At 36.0% G+C, this 25,668-nt stretch overlaps 2 protein-coding genes across 2 annotated transcripts in view; both read left to right on the top strand.

The window, feature by feature from the left end:
• Positions 1-79: 79 nt before the first annotated feature.
• Positions 80-4,285, top strand: LOC106135185 (uncharacterized). Its single transcript, XM_060946593.1, has 4 exons — positions 80-2,234; positions 2,473-2,998; positions 3,199-3,340; positions 4,115-4,285. Exons 1-4 carry the CDS (start codon positions 216-218, stop codon positions 4,206-4,208), a joined length of 2,781 nt encoding a protein of 926 aa, XP_060802576.1. The 5' UTR covers positions 80-215; the 3' UTR covers positions 4,209-4,285.
• A 3,914-nt stretch (positions 4,286-8,199) lies between these two features.
• LOC106135123 (breast cancer anti-estrogen resistance protein 1) overlaps positions 8,200-25,668 on the top strand; it is a 62,885-nt gene continuing 45,416 nt past the window's right edge. The window contains exon 1 of the mRNA XM_060946737.1: positions 8,200-8,736. Coding sequence (XP_060802720.1) covers positions 8,695-8,736 — 42 coding nt within the window. The 5' untranslated portion in view covers positions 8,200-8,694. The remainder of the gene's footprint in view (positions 8,737-25,668) is intronic.

Here is a 25,668-nt window from a genome sequence, read left to right as displayed (position 1 = left end):
GTTTTTAATAAACACCAGTTTAATAAGGGTGAGTTTTGCTATGGAGTAGGGATTAAATTCTTACCACTTAATAACATGAAGTTCGTACGAGATTTTCTACTTGTCAAAAATTTGGTGATCAGTGTGGGCAATTTTAGGTTAATTTCAATTTACGCGTGATTTTCGCTTGTTTTCATTATATTTGTGTTGTTTTTACTTATAATTAATTTGAAAATATGGGAAAAGTAAGATCAGCGCCGGGTGCTCCCCGTAAACAGGGGTTTAATAAATCTGGGCATTCTATGAACCCGGATCGCCCAACAGAAGGATTGAAGGGCGTTGGAAATGCAAGAACAAAAGGAACAATCAAAAGGTTACAGATGTACCGCAATTTCAAAGCTAAACGAGACAAGACAGGAAAAATTTTAACTCCTGCACCATTTCAAGGTTGGCTTCCTTCTGGAACAAGGGCTCGTGTTGAACCTAACCAAAAGTGGTTTGGAAATTCTAGAGTTATATCACAAAGTGCTTTACAGAAATTCCAGGAAGAATTTGGTGCAGCTGTGAGAAATCCTTATCAGGTGGTAATGAAACCTACCAATCTTCCTATAACTTTGCTAAATGAAAAAGCTAAGAATGCTCGTGTACATTTATTGGATACAGAAGGATTCGATAAAACTTTTGGTCCTAAAAAACAGAGAAAAAGGGTTAATTTAAAGTTTGGTGACATCACAGCTTTATCAAAAGCTGTGGAGGAGAGCACAGAAAAATATGATGAGGCTAAGGATATAGACAGAGTGCGAGAAGACTCTGGGGTCAAAGAAGGGCAGAGAGACTGGGTTTTTGGAGCTGGAATGAGTAAAAGAATTTGGAATGAGCTGTATAAAGTGATTGACTCTTCTGATGTCTTATTACAAATTTTAGATGCTCGTGATCCAATGGGTACTAGAAGCCCTTATGTGGAGAAATTCCTTAAAGAGGAGAAGCCACATAAACATCTTATTTTTATTTTGAACAAAGTTGATTTAGTTCCCAATTGGGTAACTCAAAGATGGGTTGCAATTTTAAGTGCAGAATATCCAACAGTTGCATTCCATGCTTCAATGACACATCCTTTCGGAAAGGGTTCATTGATCAATCTTCTGCGTCAATTTGCCAAGTTGCATATAGATAAAAAACAAATAAGTGTTGGTTTGATAGGATACCCAAATGTTGGTAAATCATCAGTCATTAACACTCTTAGGTCAAAGAAAGTTTGTAAGGTTGCACCTATTGCTGGAGAGACTAAAGTTTGGCAGTACATAACCTTGATGAGAAGAATATTCCTGATAGACTGTCCAGGTATTGTATACCCTTCAGCAGAAACAGACACTGAAAAGGTTCTCAAAGGGGTTGTGAGAGTTGAATTAGTACAAAATCCTGATGATTATATTGAAGAAGTGATAAAGAGAGTTAGAAAAGAATATCTCATCAAAACTTACAAGGTTGATGGGTGGGAGACAGCCACAGAATTTTTAGAAAAAATGGCTGCTCGCACAGGAAAGTTGTTAAAGAAAGGAGAACCTGATATTAATCAAGTTGCAAGGATGGTGCTCAATGATTGGCAAAGAGGGAAACTTCCTTTTTATGTGGCACCAGAAGGATTTGAAATTCCTCTGACTAAACAACAACCAGAGGTAGAACAACCAACTGCCACCACTACTGATGTCAACAATGAACAAGTAGAATCCCAAGATATGTCAAAACCAGATGAGAATGATGTTACAGAGAAACCTGTTCTTAATATCAACAAATTGGTTATTGCCCAAGATTTTGCGAAAATTAGAGTTGGTTTACAGTTTGACAATGATGATGACGTTAAACCCTTAGAAAAAATGAATATTCCTGAAGAACTAAAGGATATTGATGATGTAAATAATGTTGCTGATGTATCACAAGATGGTGAAATAGACAAAAATGAAGACGATGGTGATGATTCTTCTGACATAAGTGATGTGTATAGTAATGATGAAAATATTTGCAGTGATTTGGAAGATTATTTGACCAATGATCCAGAAACAGTAAAAGAATTGAAGAGAAAGAAACTAGAGGCAGCAAGTGGTGAATTTATTGTTGATGAAGTACCACAGAAGGGGAAGAAACGGAAAGTAAACAATGAAGTTACACCAAAGAAAGTTACAGCGAAGCAAAGAAGAGCTATTGAAAGGGCTCAACGTCGTACTAAAACTGGAAGCAACTTTTATGAAGTGTCTAATGTTAAAAATAGGAATAGGAATAAAAAGAAATTGGTGTAGATATAATTTTCTTTAATAAAATATTGTAACAAACAATTTGGTTTTTCATTTTTTATTTGTTAAATTTATAGCTGTAAACAACTTCATATAAAGACTAAGGTGTGTGAGAATCATCTATTTGTCCAAATGAATAAAAATTATTAAAAATTATGAATACATGCTCATTATTGCTCATTTAAAAATGTTTTTGTTATTCCAGATGTCATCTGGGAGTGATAGCGATGAAGATTTTATACCTGGTGAACCAGAACAGGTATCTGAAGAAGGTTCTGCTGACGAAGAGACTGATTTACAATATGAAAGAGAGTTAGAACACAAGAGTAAGAAACGGAAAGCTGTGCCAGAAAGTAAAGGCAAAAAGAAATTAAGGACAAGGAATAGTATTAAAGAAAAATCACCTGAGCCTGAAGAAAAGCCTAAGAAAGAAGAAATAGTGGACCCAGAAGAAGAGAAAAAAAGGGAGGAAGATCTTTGGGCTAAGTTTCTTGAAGGCACGGATACAAAACCAAAAGCAGCTCCTAAAACTTTAATGACAGCTAGTGCTAAACCACCGGTCATTGAAGATACTAAAAAAAATAAAGAAACTGCAAAAGAGAAAGAAAAACCTGAAGAAGATGATAAAGCGAGGGAGAGACGGATCTTTGAGTTTGCTGGTGAAACTATAGTTGTAGAGAATAATGTGATAAAAGAGAAGATCAAAACTGCAGAGAGTCCCGGGACAGGTAGTTTGGTATTTTGAATAATATATTTCTTTGACTATTGGTAATATTTATTTATAAGAATTTAAAAAAATATATTTATTGTGCTCAGACATGTCTTAAAATTCATTGGTATAAATTTATGAGATATAGTTATTGTAGCCATGGTGATAAATATGCAACCATAAATCCCATCCCCATAGGCCCATCGTCTAGGAAGAGTGCAGGAGGGTTATCCAGTGTTTTAGAGAGTATTAATAAGAAGAATAAATTATCAACACTGGAGAAATCTAAACTTGACTGGATGACCTACAAGAAGGAGGAAGGTATCGAGGAAGAAATTGAAAGTCATAATAAAGGGAAATCGGGGTATGGCATTTTAAATTACCATAGCATAACACTGATTGCATTCTCGATTACATATTTAGCACGTAAGAAATAACATGCCTCTTTGGAGAGGAGCTAAAGCTGCGCCGTTGTGAGCATAAGCGTAGATTTGTTAAGTCTGGTTATTGTGAAGCGACCTACAATTTAGTCAAAATTGTACATCTAGTTGTCTGCATGTGCAGGTTTTCTCATGATGTTTTCCCCACCTTAATCATTGAAACTAAGTACATAACTTAGGCTTAAGGTGCAATTAGGAATATACAAAGTGAGAAAAAACCTTAAACCCCGTTTTTCTAATGGACCTATCACCCAAAATATGTGTTTCTGATGATACATCTCATTTCGTGATTTGGCCAAATGGCCAAAAATACAATATTTTTTTTCTTTTTATTAAGTTTGTGAAAATAATATAGATTCAGTCAAACCAACTATTTACGACGTGGTTTCCGGCACTTTACTACCACCACTTTATAGGATCACTGCACCGAACTCTTTCCCATGGATGTCGTAAAAGGTGACTAAGGAAATAGATAAGGAAATAAATCCATCTAGAGATCCTTTCACCATGACCCAATATAATTCTCATGCAAAGGTTGTGGAGGTTAGACAGTCGAAGTGACTTCGTATGACCTGACCTATTTCAGGATGGTCAAAAGACGCACCCCGGGCTTCCCTTCAGAGGGGTGAGGAAGTAAATAAGATTGATACCAGGAGGAAGAAGAAGAGTAATATTAACAATCTTTGTCCATATTTCAGTTACCTCGACCGCCGCGACTTCTTGGAACGCGCCGACTACCGTCAGTACGAGATTGAACGTGACCTGAGGATGTCCCGTCGTAGTAACCGATAATTTAGACAATTAACTGCCATTATTATCATTAAGAATATCTTCTATAGACCTCTGAATAAATGATACAAGGAACTAAACTTTTTTTTTATTTATTTTCCTCTTTTAATACAAGCTAGAGATAATTTACTGGTTATTGATCAAAGGCATACCCCGGGCTCCTCTTCGGAGTGGTGAGGATGCAACCGAGACTAAAGCCTGTAGGAAGAAGAAGAAGCTACTGGCTATTGAGTATGCAGCAGCTCCGCTCCCGTAAAGGGGAATGTCGTGTCAATTTCCATTTCCGCGGGAATTCATGAAAATCCTCTCTTTTTGTGCACCTCTAGACCTAGGGAACCTACATAGCTAAATATCGAGTCTCTAAACTCAGAGGTTGTGCCTTGGTATGTCTAACATATAATTATATATATGTATCAGTCACTCTTTATATATTTAGGAGACGATGAGCCGGCCTCCTATTCATTCGATTTATTTCGATGTCGTGGTAGGTATGATCTAGCTTCACACTAACTAGACGTTCTATATGCAATGGTATTGACGTAACCTTATATCAAATAACATACCTATCTGCATAACAAAAGCCATGCACGGTCGTACACGCAAATGCACCATATTAACCCGATACATACATTACATTATTGCAACATGCAGATGCATTCTCGTATTCTCACAGTAATTCATTTCTCATTTCAAGGCCGTAAAATCGAAGTGCATCTTCGACAATCGTAGTGAACAAGCCACAGAGTATCCATTTCATCACGTCAATAGCTTCAACGAGGGTCGTAACAATCAATTTCAATCTGGTAGCCTCTCGACTGTTTTGCACACGTTGCGTTAATCAAGCTAAATAGCTATTTTGCTGAGGTCGTGTCGCCTAGTACTAAACTCGCCGGTGCGGTGGCATGACGTTTTTGCTGATATTCTGAATGTTTCTCGTGGTTGGTTCGCGATGACTACTTACGGGCGCTGGACGGTGTATGACGGGATGCAAGGAGTGCAGGTAAGTTTTTGGCCCTCCAAATAGGTACTGAATGTGGTGATGATGTAATATGGGGACGTAATAACAACTATCACGTCTTTATTCCTTATGTCGTAGACAGAGCCAACAGTGTAGAATAGACTGAAACACGACGTTCAGCTGGATGGCTAAATGATGAATTTGAGATTAAAATAATTACAGGGTTCCTTCTTGCTAGTCCATCCCCTATAATCATAGACCTGCGTTCACGGCTTTAAGTGTGTAAATATTCGGAAAACAAAATAGAAATTTGTATTCGGAGTGTATTATCATCAGCTCAATGTGTCCTTTCAGTATTTCGTATCTTGTCTATCCCGTAAGGAGCAAAGACGTGATATATCTAAGAAAGTGTATGACTGAAATATCAACTGACAGTCCAAATCGCTGGGTCTTAAGACTTGAAATTTGGCGTGTAGGCGCTTTATGTGGTCTAGGGGTAAATTCCCACGGGAACGGGGTTTATGGTGATTTTTCTTTTTAGTAGGAAGAGCCGCGGGCGTCCTGTAATTTATGTATCTGTTATCATTACTGCGTTGGCAGTTTGGTAGGTACATAGGCATTCCGGCCGCACGGAAATCGCCGAATCGTTAATCAATGGTACACGCGCGGTTGCTAGGGTTGTCATTAGCTTTGAAAATTACATGTAAGTATCTTTCAAACTACCCCTGTATTTTCTATAAAATACTGAAACTTTCATTGTTCATTGTTTCATTGTTCGGTGAATATTTCGTAAATTTGTGTTTTTTACACGTATTTTTCAATTTTTATGGTGGTTTTTATTTAATACTCTCATCATCAATATTAGGTAGTTTATTTTTTTAAAATGATCTAGAAAGTAAAAGTAAGCAAGTTTTTATAATTTTTTAAAGTCTCGGGCAATAGTAACTACTCCATCGGCTGTCATTACTTACACTGGATTTTTAAACATTAATAAAAGCAGCAGAACATAAACTTACTCTGTGATGTTTGATGTGATTCATGCTTATCCTGTGCCATTATTGCACTAAATTTTATAAAGTATCTTATAAAATTTTAGTGCATTTATAATCATTTATTCCTTGAATATGGTTACAATAGCTCTTAATTATAGCAAGAATTATAAGAAAGTAGAGAAATATATAAGCATATCTTTAGGTACATAGTCTTTATTAATAGTACTAATTATGTGTTAATATAATAATAGGTGTTATTCCGACCTTTTCATATTTTTGTGTGAGGTAGATTCTTAGACCATAATTAAAAGTGTAAATTATATATACGTGATAACTGGCTATTATAAGTTTTAGTAGAAAACAATTTTTGTTATATATATTTCTGATTGTGGAAACTCTTAAATGGCTTATTTCGGCAGCCAGTTAAGTACATAATTATTGAAAGCAGCGATCAAAGCCATTGAGATACAAACATATAAAAGAATGCTATTAGGTACACAACAAGGTGCAATTTTGGAGTTCAAGTTCCACTTATTCCATTCATACAAACCAGAATAACAATTCTGTTGTGACTGTTATCGCAGTTAGTGAATGAAGGGAGGGCCAGCCTGATTCTTGTCTATTGACGTAATCTGGAACATGGCGGTGAAGGTAGAACACTGAAAGGAAAAGTGGGCGATTGAGGACAGCCTCGAATTTCGCCTACACAGCCCGCTGCGCCCTCCTGTCTAAGCTACTTGGCAAAACACCTTTCCGATCCTCAATGTCGGAAACTTGTCGAGCCAGTATTTTATGGATCATTCAGCTATTGGCATACCTGTGCTCCACGCTTTTATTAAGATTTCTATACAAACATACATCAACCTTAAAGTTCCCGCACCCACATGACTCAATATAGGTATAGGTCGCAACAAGTTTTTTTGACATGCTTAACTACAGGCATACTCGTGTGCTAGGTATTTCATGTCACGTCTTTGTTATCTCTACGCTTGTCAAAGAACTAATCTCATAGCTTACACTCCAGAAAAGAAATATAATTAATATCTCCAAATTAAAAGTTCAGTGTACAGTAGGCTACATAGAAAAGTATACCAGCTTCGAATCTGTAGACGTTTTTTAGGTGATGTACTTTTAACTTTAATCCACCTACATCATCTGGCGATTGTTATTTACATAATTCACTCGTAAGTTAATGTAGGTTACCTAATATTTGAGTTCTTGATCCAAAAAATAAAATGCAGTGTATTCTTTTTCCTGTCTAAAATACTTATATTGTGTTTGTGTTTAATACATTAGATTGTCACAGTTATTATTAAATCGTAAATTAATAAATAGCTGTACGTTTTTAAGGCTGATTCCGTAATTAGAAAGTATAGAGCCCTGTTGACGTTTTGAGGAAGGCTGAATTAGCTTCAGCAATAGTAAACAAACAATTATCCCTTGAATTCTGAGGTTGTTACAATTTAGCAATTTCTTCTAAGTAGTTTTATTTCACTGGTAACTTATAAAAGTATTATAGTTATTTACAACAACGTCCCTGTCGATCTGTGTTGTGAAACTCACGAAAGTACGTAACGTACAGTCAACCGCGTATCAAGAAGTAACCTTGCATGGAGATCTATGACAAGGCAAAAGAAGTTTTAACTGGAATGAAACCGTAATGAGTAGGGTGGAGGAAAACCATGGAAAAACTGAAGGTTTTGAAGATAATTGCAAATTGTGTTTTCGATTGCATTGTCTTTAGCATTGGTTTCAAAGCTCGAGATCCGGATAAGACAGCATTATTCGATCCAATCGGCTTAGTTACTGTTGTTCAAGCAGCTAACTTCTTTTGCTGTTAATAGAAACAGACATTAACCGGAAATTAATCTCAAATCATCAAACAAATTGGAGCATTAAAGCTGCTGTACGTAATTGTTATTTAGGCACAACGCGCCCATTGTAGACTTCGGCCATAATATTTGGTCAGGTGTGTTATTCGAAGCAAACGCACAAATGAATGAGCCACGGCGGTAGTGCGGCGCACTGCGCATGTGTACTCGCGCTCGATAACCGCACTACGGGCGTGTGGCGGCACGTGTCCATGTGGTCCGCCGTAAGGGCCCGAGAGCTAGGACACAGATGAAGGAGGCTGGCTTGCGACCCCGAGCCGAAGCGACGGGGTCGGCAACGAAGGCGCGGGGTGAGATGCGCGCGACGGCCGCGCGGTGGCGCGCCAGTCGCATGCTCGCGCCTATCGGGGCGGCTGCCAGTTCGGTGTCTCGATTCTGTACCCGCTTCTCACGCACCCGTATTCTGTTTTGAACTGTTCTGGAATTGTTTTTATTTTATTTAGTGCTCTTTTGTGCTTCAGTTGAGTTGCAATAGTGGTGGAGGAGATAGACTGAGGTGGATATATTTTTTTGCGAAAAGTGTTTTTCTTGTTTGTACGAGGGAGTTTGAGGAGCCGGCATCGGGCGGGCTCCGGTCGTAGTGGCAAGTCGGTGGATGGTGCGGCGCGGGCGGGCGCCGGGGTGCGGCCGGCGGCGCCGCTAGCAAAATGTCGATACCCCTGGGCCGGGAGACCGTGCTCCCCACGCAGGTGAGTCCTAGCTGTCCCGAGTGCTGTGGTGCGTGTGCCATCCGCGACCCGCGAGTCAGCCGCTAATCTAATGAGTGCCGCTACCGCTCTAATGACTCCCATGTGAGGTCTAGTTGAAAAGTTTTGGTATACAAGTGCACAGAACCTTTATACCTGTACTTTAATAAATTGTATGTGTACATTTAATGTATTATATATTTTAAGTAGGTACTCTTAAACATATTTTATAGTTATAGTGTAAGAGCGTAATTTTATTTCATGTTGCAAATTATTTATATATTTAAACTTTATTGTACAAAATACAAATTAAAACTTAGTTAAAAATAATTAATAAGTGGTAGTAAATACTTTTTTATAATAGGCTAATGGGCACCGGAACAAAGTAATGGTAAGCTAGTTACCGTTTTTACGTGAATTTTCGAGTCTCCAAATGCTAGTTATCATATGCATATGGGCAGTACGTGACTTATTATTCATTTGAATTTTGATACGCCATCGTTATTATTGATACATACACGGCTTGATACACAAGTACAGTAATCTTTTCGATAACGCTATCTTATAAATTATCATATTTTTTTACCAAATGTCATCGATTTATTATAAATTCTCAAAGTAATTTTGTTTATAGTTAGATATTAAGATTATCTAACGACTTATATAAAAGTAGCTGGATAAAAATATCTACCTTATCATATTTGAACATATATGTATGTTGATATGGGGTTTCCATCCCCTAAAGCAATCCCGCTGTGGAGTTTGTAATTCATGAATGCGTGGGAGAGCAAGATGTTTGTTCATAAATATTAATTGGAAAATTAATACTTAAATGAGAAATTGACTAGTTAAATTGTGAAAAAACAGTAAATCAACAGGAAAACTCAACAGGAGAAATAAAATTTCTTACTTATAATTGATGGCACCGATATGAATCGGTACAAATAGTGTTTTTATTTGATAGTGTAAACATTAAAACCGATGAATGTAAGTCATTTAGTCCTTTGAATGAAAATGAAATCCACGAGAAAAAAACAAGAGGTTTTCTTTTAATAAATTAACTTCTTAATTTAATAAAAACTGTTATTCTTATCCTATAACAATAGTATTTTGGAAAATCTACTTAGTATATTTTTGCAGACAAATGACCAAAATCGAGATTAAACTACGCAGTCTGCACATTTTCCACCCGAAAAACATTTACCAACCTTTTATTCACTATCAGTTGTCACCTTATCTATATACCTCGCCGTAACCAGAACCGTATCGTATCTGTATTTACGAGATATCTGTTCCGATATGGTAGGTAAGTAATATCATTCTACGTATTCCATATTTAATCATTGTTTTTTTTTTTTCGCAAACAAAAACTTTTTAAATTTTAAGCTTTTTGACTCCGCCAACCATGACGGATAATCTACTTTTTTGCGTGGGTTAAAATTCTTTTTCGTCGTGTATTTCTAATTTATTTCAATTAGGAATTGATATCATAAAAAGGGAAACCACCTTGAGGAAACCTTTAATAGAAGCTGGTTTTTGTTCGTGTTAGTATATTATCTAGTAACTTCGTGTAGGTGTAAGTAAGGTATAAATATATTAACCACAAGGAAATGCTACAAGCTTATCGGCGGTCTTTATTTGTCGTAAATTTTTATAAGTTTATTAAATGTTGAAAGGGATATTTTGTTTTCTTGTTTAACTACTTGTGGAGTACGAGATCTGCTATCTTCAATCTTATTTTATTTCTGAAATATATGATCGAAGTCTTGTTATATGATTGATATGTGATACGCATCTAGTTATAAATAAAATATTGGCGATAACTCATATCTCCTGTGCAATGTGCATTTCCATAAATAACATGTTTGATATCCATATTTATAAAATTTCCTACTGAAAAATAACTGAATACCGATATGATAAAGTTTTACACAGACATTGATCTATAAGCTACATTTATTTCAAAATATTTCCACGAGAGCGAAGACTAACCATTATACATGACAGACACAAATTTAATAATCAACAATATAATACCTTTTCTTATTTCGGAATAAACGTGGACATCGTAATATTCAGATCTTTATAGCCATACTCTCTGTGCCTACCTAGTTCTCAGCTTTTATAAATATTATATTGAATCGTTTTTACCAATAAAACGTAAAATTTATGGACTCAATTCTTGAAACACTTTCCAAAAAAGGTATAGAACGTTCGTGTTCCATATTTAGGTTCAATGGAGTCTTTCGTGAAGGTTCGCGCGAGGCTGGCTTTTTGTCTAAGTTCAAGGCCCTATTGATCCAACGCTGCAAGGTTGGCAGCTATTTCCGCCTGCTATTTTCAGGTGCTTGGTTACGGCGGGCAAATAGTTGCCTTGCTACGAAACAATACTCGTACTCGTAGTTCGTAGCGGTTCTATTGGAGGAAATAATTAAAAGTAAGTGTGCTTGTATAAATATGTAAAGAGGACATTGATTGATTAATGAATTGATATAATTTGGTTTCTAAGGTTTTATGTAATCTAGAAATGGACCAATAGAGGTTTTCCCGAAATTAAGGAGTATGTCGTTTCCGCGGGCGGAGCCGCATGCTTAGCAAATAGAACCTAGAAAGTAGGAAGCGGTTTTAACTTCGCCTTAAAAAAGGTTTCAGTTTTCCGCAATTATAACGCTTTTCGCTGAATCGATTTTCATGCGGTCTTCAAGAAAGTGTTTGTTAGGTACACTTAGTTTTACCGATTTCAAAAAAAGGCGGTAAAAAAAGTTATCTTCTTTATAGCGCGTTCGAAGAAAAGCCTATTTTTTAATTTCTTTTAATGATGGAAATTGATCGGCTGATGATATTGGTTATTTTTGAAGGTACCTACTTAGTTATTATTTAGGGAAATAAAAGATATTTTGGTATATATTTGATGTAAATATAATTCTGGAGTGATAGCAAAATTAAAAAAAAATGTTTATTTTTGTTACTGTTGGTACGATCGAGATTTTTTAGTGTAAATAATAATCGTCATCAGTAAAAGTTGATCTTTGACCAGACGACTAAATTCATTTTTTATCTAAACGAGTCGCGAGAACGGTTAACCCGTGAGTATATACGTCATCTAAACGAGCCGGACTTGATCCGGTGTTTGAGAGACCCTGTGCTTTGCTCTGAGGCCATAGACATAAATCTAAGAAGATACCGCCATTTCACAATAATGTGTGTGAAAATAACGTGTATCCAGTTCTGTTGTCATCCGAGCTAAATATGTATAAATAAGGTCCTACCGCTGCCATATACTAATGACTCTTTTCTAAATTATGTACGTAGTGTAAGAACATTGATTACTAACTGATGCTCTTATGACGAGGGAAAATATCGTTAAGAAAACTGCACATTCAAGCAACTGGATGTGTATAGGTAACCATAACCGCATGATCCAACATGGGTTAGGATTCCCTGTAGTCATGGTGCACCTTGGATTTCTTTTCAAAGACTAACGTCAGGATGAAGAACATAAATAAAGAAATATACATATATGTTTAATAAACGCAAATAAAGATGCAAAAAATATTAAGTACATTTGCTAAGAGTTTTTAAACTTATACCATGTAACTTTACTCGTATGTCTGTGTCTTGCTTGAGCCAAGTCTATAACAGCGTCCGAGTTGCAATACCTTTAATGCTACTTGTGTGTATGACTCAGCGTAGAACTCACTTCGAAGAATGGCTTATCTTTTAAGGCGACGGTTCAGATACGGGTATTACTTAAATGGCTAGATAAACTTTGGTGTGAACGAGGCGTTGCAAATGATTAGCAATGGTGTCGGGCGACTGTGGGTCAGTGCACCTACTGATGCTTCCTTGGGCATGATTTATCTTACAACTATTTTTCCTTGTCTTTTTTACGTTGACTTTATATAACTTCTAATTTAAAAATTGTATTAACAAATTCCAGTGACAACGATGCTTTGAAGTTGATGTTTATGTAGGTAAGGATAACGCCCGTACAATAATATAGAATTTTCTTTATATAATTTAAAATGGATAATAAAATGTTTAAGTTTGATTTAGTGTCACTTTCACAATCAAGAATCTAGGCAATTTGGAGACCAGTTAAAGGCTAATAGTAGTGACAACTGTAAACTATTTGACCCAGAAATTTTATGCGTCGCTGGCTACAATCTTGTCAATTTGTCGGGGTAATCCGATATCCTAGTTCGGCCCAGTGGGTCACAGAGGCGTGTATGAAGTGACCTAACTCGGTCGATTAGCTTTCATTGCACTTCAATGTACAATGGTCGTGAAATTTATAATGTTGCACAGTTATTGATGTGTAGCATTGGTCAGGTTAACTGCGATTTGTTGGAGCGATTTCGTGAAAATGGTTGGAAATGTTTAGTGCGGCAAGACGACAAATTTTGTAAATATGAAAAAAAAATGTATGTAGTAATCACTCAGTTTAAACTATATCTAAAGAAATGTTCTTAATTGCTACAAATATTTATTTGATTAGGGTACCTAGTTTAAATGCTAAAAGCTTAAAGATTTTTTACCCTTGTAACTAGAATTATCATGAAATATTAGTTAAATAATGTGCAAATAAAATTATTTTACTCACTAAACGCCAAAAGATCTACACAGTTGGATGGTGTTAACTCCAGTTAAGCTAGTCTTCATTTTAAAGCCAATTTTAACTCTACTGTTTGTTCCTATAGATTGCTTTACCAGTGTGCGCTGGTACGAATACACATTGGACATAATCTAGCTAAACTAGGGGAATTACCTACTGTCTATGATTGCTCCAATCGATATCTATCTCAATGTGCACTTATACTTGCAAATAACTTTTGCCCATACACATTTAGTTACATAAATACATTATTGTTTCATAAACAGGTTGACTCACATGAAGTTTTAAAGTTAACACATTTTATGGAATAAATATTCTCAGATAAAAAGATCAGCTGACTCACCTTAGTAATCTGTCTGTTAACTTTTTTACAAATGTTTTTTAGGTTGTTACTTATCAATTAATCGTAACTTCCTAACAAATTAAAAGACAAAAATTTTAAGATTACTTTCTATACCTTTTTTCTATTAAAGTTTCACAGTATCGCACTTAAGTGCTTAACTTAAGAAATGAATGGAACCGTAAAAGTAATAAAAGCTTAGCTCCATTCATAGTGAACAATAACTTAAACTTGAGAAATTTTATAAGCACATCATTTTTCTAAATGGTGTGCTTTTGGAATAAATACTTACATACATTTCTTTCTCTTGGCTCTAGTCCTGGTTGTATCCTCACCACTCTGGAGGGGAGCCCGGGGTATGCCTTTGACAATGGATACTGGCGAAGCGACTCTCATCTGGCTACCTTTGCAGGGGGCACATAACCCTCCTTTCTTGAACCTGAGCATTTATGCGTATCATACATTTTTACCGGGCACTTTACCGATTCGACCACCGATGCTCTCAAGGTGTTCTTATTTCTTTTTAAATAAACTATTGTTGCTGAGATTTTCATAGAAAATGTCGTTATACTACAAATGCCACAACTAGATTATTCCAGCCAACTAATTCGAAATCTAAATATTCTTTTAAATTAACGGCCAGTACTTCAACTATACTGGCCATAAGAAAAGAATCTATGGCTAGTATGTAGAACTAGGTTACCCCAAGCAATAACTTTTATCGAGGAACACTGTACGCATCTTAGCCTTTATAACGATAATGGACGTGCCTTCCAGAGCTTATCAGACTCTACTGGATGTGTTGGTATGCACGGCGGTCTTCTTTTGTACTTTTAAGGAGTATTCAACTATACAATCGGTTTATTTATGGGACGTCACATTTTCTACTTCAGAACAAATGTCAAATATTGCACTTTATAGTTATTCATGTTAAACTTTTGACTTTTTTTAAATAATCCCAATAGTTCAGTGTATTCAATATCAGGCATAATAAATAATCTATATTTTCAATTTAATATCTCAATTTTTAAGGGAAAATTAACTTCTTTCATAATAAATTTGGTCTGGTAAAAATCATTAGACATACGGTAGGATAGGAAGAGTTTTAAGATGAGCTTTTATCATTAAATTAGTCCATTGAAAGAAATTCTTACGGATCCAATTGACTTCAGCTGAATATAAATTGAATGCTTTCACTTTGAAAGGCATTAGGTATAATTGACTTCACATTTTATTATTATTTTTGCAATAACAAATTTAAAATAAAAGGTAGGTTTGGCTAATCGCTAAGGACAGGTTAAGAAAAACTAGAAGTTAAGAAAGTGGAGAAATAATGAGATTTTATGCATCTATTTTCACTATATGTCTATGGGATCAGACTTAAATTAAAATAAGTACCTCGACAAAAAATACCTAGGTCTGTAGTTTGAATATTTATCCCTTCAAAAGACATTAAAACAAGGAAATCAAAACGTACCTACTCAGTTAAACAGTTGATTAAACTAGATGCATACTTTCATAATATAAATGAAATAAGGCTACAGCTGAGTGTTAACGATAAGGAAAAAACCTACCTAGCCTAAGGATTCCGATGCTTTCAAATTTTTAAAAGCCTGAGAACGAGTTTTGAGTAATTTGGTTTAAAAACAAGACGCGTCTCAACCACGCTTACTATAAAATGTGTGCGTGGATTCGCAGAAAATTCCTTTTTTAAGACTGCCCTGTACGGGCAAGCTTACTAAAGGGATCGTCGGGACGGTTCCAGTCCCAAATAATGTATGCATTTATTTCGATGAAATTTCGCTCAAGTAGGTAATTACGAGTATATCTTACGACAATATCTATTCTTATCTGGTTGGTTATTACATTAAACATAACAATAACATTTTACAAAAAAAAAAAAAATATACCTACTCCCCTGGGACCTCAAGTTTTAATCGATATTCAAATGATGTAAATAGTTTCAAATAATTTCGCCATAGAAGAAATCACACAATATCGGTTTCTACTTACTTGAATCTTGCTTGTTCAGTTTCTTTCTTATGAATATGATCGTAGAGAAGAGTCTTAAGGTCACCCGAAAAGTAATTCTGTTTTTTGTCCGTCGCAGCGTCCTCGGCGGCGTCCTTTTGCACATTTAGGGAATGTTCCCGAGACCCTTATTAGGGAACATAATCGATCGCTGCTGCCTCCGAATCCGATGTTCGATTGTTCGCCCCAGTTTGGTAATCTTCGACATTTTTATTTAAATAACTTTTTCATAAAAATCCGACTTAACCTCATTCCGATTTGAAATGATCATCGTTCGCGACTCGTCCCCTCGGATTAGCGCTCTAATGTCTACGATTAAAGATAATGCGTCGGTTTGATTAATCCTGTCTACTGATAGAATATGGATTGTACAGAAAGTTAGACATATGTAATATTTATGTTTTTCTTTTCTATTACAAATTTACTCATTGATTTAGTGTTCTATAAAATTAAAAAAGAAAATGCTTCTGACTATTGGTATTATATATGGTATTTCTTGTATTAAAATGCTTTTATTACACTAAGTTCCAAACACCATGATCTAAAAGTGATAAACTTCATCTCTTTTCCATGGATATCCTAAAAGGTAAGTAAGGGATAGGCTTACAAACTTGGGGATCTTCTTTTAAAAAAATATCTCAAAATTTATTAAACCAAACAGCTGAACGTGGTCTATCTATCAGCCTTTTCAAGGCTGTTGGCTCTGTCTCCTACACAAGGGATATAGACGTGATTATATGTATGTTTTTATGTAGTTCCAAAAAGATATGAAATACCTTCCTGAGTTAATTACTCTGTGGTTTAACTAATATGGCTGCGGTGTTCTAGACATGTGCAAAGACTTTGTACATCTGAAACTAGTATAATCATCTATGCTCTTTAATTTTATTATACTGGCGCCGAACAAACGTGGCAATGCGATATATCCTGCACTTTATTAGTTACCATATAATTATACTAATACTGGAAAATAAGTTCTCATGTTGTTAGCTGTTAGAGTTTGATCAATTTATTGACATTGATACTAAATTGTAGCAGATTATATCGGTCTGAAGATTTGTTATTTTCACTTTTAAATAAGAAATTATAAAAGTTATAGCTTAGAAAATTAAAGACTTTTACGGGTAAGTAATCCTAACTTTTTCAAGTTTTTTAGAGATTCAGAAAGAAAGATTTAAATTATTTATAGTTTATAGTCGCTATTAAAATTTTCAACAGTCAGCCAGCCTACAGAAATTATCGGTTATTTTTCCATTTAATAATCAATTAGGTGAGATACTCGTCTGATTAAACATTGCACCTGTAATACAAGCCTTACAGTAATTTGGATGCAGTAATATTGCATTACACTTTGTACTCACCGTGACATTTAAAATGTGGTAATGCGCATGCGTGTAAACAATTTAGGGCCAAGCGTGCGCCTAAAATACCCGCGCCTGCGTCTGTCGCAAGTGTGGCGACTCGAGCTGGCCATATATGGCGGGTTGGCTCCACGAGGCTGCCGCCCCAGGCAGCTCAGCGCTCACATACGGTCGAGTCGAGGATTAAAAATATTTATAGACCTGCAACTGCAAGGTTAAAATATTAGTTCAATTAAGTAAATGTTCTCAACCTAACACATACAAAATTGATAAATGAGGCAACAAAAATACTGCGCATTAATGAAATTTTAATTTGATACATGTCGTTGGTAGTTAATTTTAAAAACGTGGAGACTTGACTAAGCTTTTAAATCCGTTAACAATAAGTGACCTTTGACAGAAACCCGGACAAAGTCGCGTGAAATAGCTATTAAAATATAAAAAGAATGTCGTGTGTCATAAGCGGATATCGGTACAGATTTATATCCAGTATCAATTGCTCTCAGATGATACTGGAGTAGGGCGGCGGTCTGACGGAGATAGATAAGTCACGAAGAAGAAACTAGCTCACATATTCGCCACATGTGACGCTCTTGGTTACTAACACAAAATATCGAAAGCACAGATTTAGCACTTAAAATGGCAAAGGCACCCGAAAATTGACTGGGAAAAGTAAACATGGTGTGAATAACATTAGTTTTCTAGTGTAAATGTGTGTCGGGTTTTCACGGCTAGGGGTCATCAAACAATATTACTGCTTTTTTCAAGTGTTTGAATTGAAAATGAAAAATGCCTTTATTTCTTTACCTACAAAGTGTACACTATACATTGTAAGGATTTTCTATAAAGCAAAGTATGCCTGTATCAGAAAATCCTGCTCTTTCTTAACATACACTATTGAATACTTGTTATAACAATAAGTAGGTAATACAAGTTAAAATAGTGTTTATTTGTTATAAATTCTTTTGAAAACCCTTAGTTTAGGTATAAGGGAAGTGAAAATGAGTAAATTTAATATTTCAAAATTCATAATATTGTTGAACAATCTGCCGTCTATTTAATTTTGCCCTTGGTCCCGATAAACACACATTCTGAACTAATATGAAATGAACCGCAAGCACTTAGATGCTAATAGCTCAAAGCTAATATAAGTGGCTACTGTGCAGTCGAGTGTTTAAGATCGCAAGTTATTTCTAAGTCGTTCAAGTTTCGCTCTTGTCTCTTAAGAGCGACAGGTCGTTATCGCGAAAGCTTGCGGATTTTCTTAGGATGTCTACATGCTTTAGGGTGAGCGTGACGGAATGAAAGTCATTCGAGGCAAGTGCCCGAGTGCTTCTGTCGGACACGGACCGTGTGGCGTAATGGAATTCGTCTACAAATTTGTGGTCTCAGGCGAATATATATCATTCTTTGTGGTATTATAAAAAAAAAAAAATAGAATTGCCTGGCTTACAGACGATAGAAGAAGAAACAAATGAATCCTGTTTATCTTATACATCTATTAAATTCTCGTGTCACAATGTTCGTTCCCGTACCCCTCCGAAACGGCTTGATCGATTCTCATGAAATTGTGTCAAAACAACGTTTGCCGGAACAGCTAGTAATATTGAAAAAATGCCTTGATGTGAAAAAGGTTTGTCACACAAACTTTTTTCAGCACTTTTCTTTCACTATTTAATCTACTAATTCGATCAAGAAAGAATAAAAATTTTCAAAACATCTGTTAAATCAGCTGTATGAGTCAAGTGTTAATACCGAAATTGATTTGATAAGGGCCTTTATGATTTACAAGTCCCGCGTGATTGAAATTCGAGTGCATCTCTGCAGCCCAATTTACCTCCGGATTACAATACAAATTGAGTTATGTCCGTTCTGTATGTAAAACTATTCATGAAATAAGTAAACGATGGGCTTTGGGTTAATTAAATCGGGTCCATTCGGGTGAAAATGGCCCGCGGGTTGGCGGCTGGACTAATGGTCTTCGGTAGTTCAGTTGTTATGTTATGATTGATACAGATGAGACCAATTTATTTTCGTTATGAGCCTGTTTTGTTACTGTGATTGGTATATTTTTATTTATTCCTTCAGTTTGTTTATGCATTCGTTCTCTGCTTTTCTCTTTGTCCATTAAACAGATATTTTTCCATATTAATAGTTAGAAATGTTTTCTAGTTCCTTCCATTCCACAACTTAGAAACTTCCATCGCGTATTTCTGTACGTAGTTATAGATATTTATGTAGATATGTTTTAGTAGAAAGCGTTTTCGCGTTGTATTGTGAATAACATGATGTTAAGCATCTCTTTAGTGGTATAATATTTCCTCATGGTTCTTCAACAGAAAATTCATAATACCTCTCTCTCTATCTCTCTCTCATCTCTGCGTGTTGCCGCTTGCACCCTCCACAGAAGTGTTTCGGGGACCGGGGTCCTTCCGACTTATCTCTCTCTTGCTTCGGTTAAGAAAATTCATAATACCGCCTTACATTAAAACTCAAATAATGTTTAAGTGGTTTATCAGTTTGATTTAGAAACAGTAACTATCATCGATGTCCCAACCTGATTAAATGGAATGTAACTACCGCTAAGAAAAGACAACTTTATATCTATTCCACTTTTTCTCAGACCTGTTCTATGCCATCTAGTAAATGTCTAGTCTAGACCTCGTACGGTCACGCGTGACTCTTGCACTTTTGTCCAGAATCTAGGTTAGTCATCGGCGACATCAGCACTAACTCAAGAAAAGTACACTCATCAATCGAGTGGATTTATCGCCGAGAAATAAACTTAGGAGCCTAGATTGTTTAGAAAACGAAATAGATTTTGTAAACATCCACCCATAGAATGCGGAATACGTCCAATTCTTATGATTCGGGCAAAATTGTTTTGTGGCTCTTCATAAGGATGTTGTATTTGATAAGAGAGATACATTTCTGACTTGTTTTATAGAATACGCTTCTTCTTAATATTTCGTTTGAGTTCCAAACTTAATAGTGGAGTCCCACCTAACTTAAGAAACCCTTGTAAAGAACGAAGAAGTTTTGAAATTCGAGTCTTGAATTTTAAATTATTCATTTATTAATGAGAAAGCATGATACGCTGTAACCATGCGCTTAGTGATTTTTAGACTTTTTTGGCTTGTTTATTAAACCCGAGACATAAACTTAAAAACTACAGTTAAAACATTAAAATCTACCTGAAGTTACTTTTCCCTGCACATTATTGCAGTGAGTCACTGAGGTGTGCAGGCCCATATGACTAATCAGTTATTTCTTGCGGTTTTTGTTCAATTATTGACTGTTAGGTCATAATACTTTGGGAACATTAGGAATCTTTTTTCGTGATATGTTCAAAATTTACCCACAGTTCTCTTATTCGTATGTCTACATTACACATGTAGGTAAGTAGTCAATCTAGTAGACGTCAAATTGCGATTGATCGGGGCTGAATTACTTGAGAAATTATTACTACAATGCATTTCTTTTGTCGACCGCAATTGCATATGCATACTATAATTTTAAGCACACGGACTATCAAAATCAAACAAATAGGTTCAGATACCGCTAACGCAAATTTTTTTATGAATTTGGTACAATTCCATTAATTATTCATGAGTAGGTAAGATTTGCAAATTTTCTTTCTAATAATTGGCCCAGCAGCGAAGCGAGCAGCGCGTCTGGAAGAGTGTAAGAAGTCTAATGCAATTTGCACATTTGAGGGTCAGTGATAATTTCCTGGTGCATTGACACTGCCATAATGGTGTTTAGCCGATGTCAATGACCCTGAATGCGATGTAAAAAGTGACTCGAACCTGCTCGCCGTTTCTGCAAATTGAGTCCATATCTGTTCAGTTGACGGCCGAGTTGTCGCCTTTCAACGATTATGTATGGGAACCTGAGTGGTGGGCCGTAAACAATATTAATTTAAATTATAATATTCTTCCCTCCTTATGTTGCTGCCAGTTGACATGTTCGCACCGAAACAGCAAGTTTTTGCGCTGGCACTGCATCTTTGCGTTTTGGTTCGGTCTATAAGTATATCATACTTATATACAATAGATCACGTATTTATCCCTTGCAAAGTAAGTACACAGCGTAAGTACCTACAAGATTTAAAATGAGATTCAGAGATATTCAGTAAGGTAAAAAATAAGGTAAAAATTAATTTAGAACCAAACAGAATATATAGACATTTATTGATTTGAATACAGATAAATTAAAGAGCATCACAAACAGGATTTCAGAAATTAGCAATACATCATTGTCATCATCGAGGAAACGAATAATTAACGTAACTTTCACAATTAGTGTGCGAATAGTTTTTACTATGTGTCATAACTCATTGAGTGGTCCCTTCGGGTTGTCCATAGCACTCGGATCACTCTTGACTTTCACTGATCAAATTTTTGCTAAAAGCCGGTCCACGATTCGCGAAAGTGGTCAGTCTGGTGCAGTGATACGATGCTGGTGGTTAGACCACGGAAATAATAATATAAATTCTTAAATCTCCTCCCCCAAATTTAGAGTTCACCTATTAGTACGTTGTTTTAGGTGCAATAAAGTTTAAATAAATTAATTTAGTGAACCCGGTTAAAAATATTTAAAATAAAGGACATACATAAATTAACATTAAAAGAAACTATAACTAAAAGACGCTTAATTAAAGCTAGGATTTTAAAAAAGGATCCCATTCAGAATTATGCTGGTTATCTTGTGAAAGATCACTGAAAACTAAAAGTGGAAATGGTGTTTTAATGTCTAAAACTAGTATAACTTATAGAATGGACAATAAAACCCTTCTGCTAGATTTAGATGCATCGTCGCACCCCGTCGTATTGATATTGAGGAAAATAAACCTTTGTGTTGAATCGACTCCCTGACCGAAGGCGTGAGATTCAAATATTAAGTTGAATAACAGACATTGTGAGGAATCTAAGATGTGGTGAGATGATAAATTCATTCTTGAGTTTGACGAATATAGTATAAATTATTATATAGGAAAGTTTACGTTTGTTAACAGACATTGGGACTGGTGAACATTATAAAAGATTTTGATAACCTCTTCCTCTTTAAAGGAGATGAAAAAGCATTTTTCTTAAGGTTTGATCTTAATCAATATTTTGCTAAGGGACATCGGCGGCTTTGCCTCAGAAAGTCCTATACCTATAGTAACTTATGTCACAAACTTATCACAAAACAGCCCGTCGCAGCAGGGTCCCTCTCCCTTTTAGGGAGCGGACGCCTTACATTACAAATTCTGGGCACGTCCAGGCAAATTGATATCGCCGCACGATTTTAAGAAACGACGTGTATGAAAACACATTTAAATCGACTCTATTATGACAACATTCATGGGTGGGCTGCATATGAAGCATATTTTTGTGGAAATGTAACTTTTTTTTTTCATTATAAAATATAAATGTAAAATAGTCATAATTTAATAATGACTACATATTTAAACTACATTTAGTGTCCTATTATTTTGCAATATTCGAATATATTTTTCATATCAAACTACATACAATCAAAAATAACTTACAATTAGATTTTTGGCCAATGCATTCATCATCGTCTTCCTAGCGTTAGTCCCAATTGTATTCTCACCTCTCTTCAGGAGCCAGGGGTGCGTCTATTTACGACGGTTTTTGTACAAAGTGAACGCCGCCTGACTTCAACAACCTATGCAGAAGATCCTACCCCATATTGTATCAAATACATGATTTTGTCTCTTCTTTCTCCTGGCTCCTTTTAGTCCCAGTGATATCCTCACTATCCGGGATATCAGAATCCTGGATAGGGTAAGTCAGGTTTTCACTCGAAGCGACTCCCATCTGACCTCCGCCCTCCTCCCAACTTTAGTAGGGGAATCTAACTTAGGTATATTGTATTTTTATGATATATATGATTTTGTGTTACGCTCTATTCCTTTGATACCTTAGGCAGATTCTACATACTCTTAATGCTATCTCTTAAAATGATATATTACCGGTACGAGAAGTATAAAATAACCGGCTGATTTAGCATTCTGTGCGAGGCGGTTATGGCGACGGAGATAGGCGTTACGTGCTCGCCTCTTTGCCATTTACTTCCATAATAAGTTTCAAGGATTCAGGCTGCTAATGTACTAGAAATATCTCATATATCATCTAGATAGCTACATAAACTTATTATTATATTAACCCCGTAAGGGAAATCCATAGATAGACAGAGCCTACAGTTTTGGAAAGACTGAAAAGCCACGTTCAGCGGTATGGCTCTCTGATTGGAATTGAGTTACAATTACAATTACTGAGTTTACCAGCCCATCGCCTACAAAAGAATCCCAAGTACATTAGCCTTTCCTTTAGTCGGTATTTATTGACTAATTAAATTTATCTTAAGATCCTAACCAATATCAGTTAATTTCTTAAACGTTACAGACTTTCGTATTTTTTATAATGGAATTACTTATATGAATTTTAAAATAAAAATAAATGCCATACTCGTATTTAGCACGCTTAAGTCTAGGCTTATTAGCCTTATTATAACCGTTTTCTATACCATCTAAGGTTTCAATCAGATAAACTAATTAAATTCACGTTAACTACACAGCTCGTTGAAGTCTTTTTCTCCAAAACTAAAAAAATCAAGATAAACAAATTAAACGCACTTCACCGCATGTGACCCCCAAAATAGGGTGTTTGTTATAGAGTTCGTGCCAAGATACCATCAAAGGGAACAGTAGACAATCGTGACTTCGTGTGGCAACTAGTCCTACCGGAGCTATTAGTTAGGAACATTATCCAATAGGGGAATTTATATTTGTAATGTTTCTATTTATTATAAGAAGCTATTCGAAGCAAAGGCAGCTTAAGCCGCTGATCCCATTAACCCTAAACGACAGTCATTAGATTAAGCTCTCAAATGCTGCCTTCATATCACAACGAAAATTTAAGATACACATGTGTACATATTAATATCTTCTTGGGGTAGGGCATTTCTGGAGGTAGGAAAATACAAAAGTTTTCCACTTGCCTTCATATACTTCTTTTGCTTAGGGCACCTAACTCTTGGCTTTATCTATATGTATGTCTGCATTCATGTATTTTTCACTGTTTGTATCTTGATCTGTGATACAAACAGTGTAATATTCAAGACTCAATAAAATTACTTGTCTATAAAATGGTTGATACCGGACAATTTTAATTTTGAATTAACTATTGCATATAAAATACTATTTCTACTTACATGCAGACAGCCGGAATGTCGGTATGAAAGTAGAATAGGCACAACAAAATACACACACAAAAAAATAATAATAATACATTTAGTTGTTTTAATGCAGAAACCAAATCAAACTTGGTATAGAAATTATTTACATTTCTTAGTAGCACTATCATCATTCCAGTTTATAAGTATAGTAGGTAGATATATGGATTTGTGTAATAAATATTTAATTTACTTTTCTGTGACATCAACTGAGTTTATGTTAGATACAAAATGATTTGATTTTAGTAGAATTTACAAATTAATGATTTAACATCTTAAATTAAGTTACATGTCAAATTTTATTCTCTACAATTAATCTAAAATAGTTATTCAATCTAAATGTAATATATATAATTGTCAATCAAAAATTCCACCCCGAATCGTACCCGGCTCAAAGGTACCCATCACACTAGCTGCGTTTCCTCTTTGGATGGCTAAGGATATCCTTTGAACCAGGTACCATCCGGAGCGGTGGTCATACCCTCTGTCACGTAAACGGCGTCCTATTTCTTTAACAAAGCTTTTCGCTTCTGGGCACCACGGGCCAGCTGTCTCGACGGCGATTGGTATAAACTCATATTGATTTAATAAAACCGAGTATTTATTTAACTTCTGAGCAGCCGCCGCTCGTGCAGCCGATCCAGCCGACCGCGTGCTACTGTTCAAGTAGGACGCCGCATACGTGCTCACACAGGTTGCATCCCACAACAAACTACGTCCCCTCCGCCAGGGCACCAGAGTAAGCCCATCCGGCCGCTTCCCGTCCGACCTAGACAAACCAGGTGGTTCCAATTGACAGGGAATGTTTGCCGACACCAATGCACTGCGTATTATATGATTAATAGTATTATGCCGTGATAAACGGCCGGCACACCTTAAACAACTGAGGGCATGATGCGCACTGGAATTTACCATCTTTCCGCAAATACATTGGTGTGGCTCACATACTGGACAGCCCAACCTCAAAGCCACAGCTATTCTAAGTGAGTCATTGTCCAGTAAAGTTCCCATCTGAGGCGACGGAACAGCGTGCAGCCATGCACCCGATTCCGGCTCAGCAGAAGCCCTCAAACGTGCCAAATCCGAATCATTCGCTAAGCTTTCTAAGTCCTTCATCAGAATCTGAATTCTTTTCTCATCCCAAAGCTTTTGTACGTGGGGCTGACATGGAATATCTGTATTCGGACACCTGCTGGACCATAATGTCATGGCTTCATTCACATGAGGCAAAATTAATCCATCACCATCAATAGAGAGTATTTTAGCTACTAGATTAACTGCCCCATGCGAGGACGCCAAGAAAGCCGGAAGGGCAACCTCCGAAAAACAACGAACTCCAAGTC

This window comes from Amyelois transitella, chromosome 11 (genome assembly GCF_032362555.1).
Source record: "Amyelois transitella isolate CPQ chromosome 11, ilAmyTran1.1, whole genome shotgun sequence".
Classification (NCBI taxonomy): domain Eukaryota; kingdom Metazoa; phylum Arthropoda; class Insecta; order Lepidoptera; family Pyralidae; genus Amyelois; species Amyelois transitella.
The sequence above is the reverse complement of the archived record's forward strand: the minus strand, read 5'-3'. Positions and strand labels throughout refer to the sequence as shown.

Bases quoted from the DNA above. Each gene is read 5' to 3' on its own strand.
- LOC106135185 (XM_060946593.1), top strand. From the start codon at position 216: ATGGGAAAAGTAAGATCAGCGCCGGGTGCTCCCCGTAAACAGGGGTTT. The intron at 2,235-2,472 runs GTTAAAAATAGG...TTGTTATTCCAG, and splicing joins ACTTTTATGAAGTGTCTAAT to ATGTCATCTGGGAGTGATAG. The intron at 2,999-3,198 runs GTTTGGTATTTT...GGAAGAGTGCAG, and splicing joins AGAGAGTCCCGGGACAGGTA to GAGGGTTATCCAGTGTTTTA.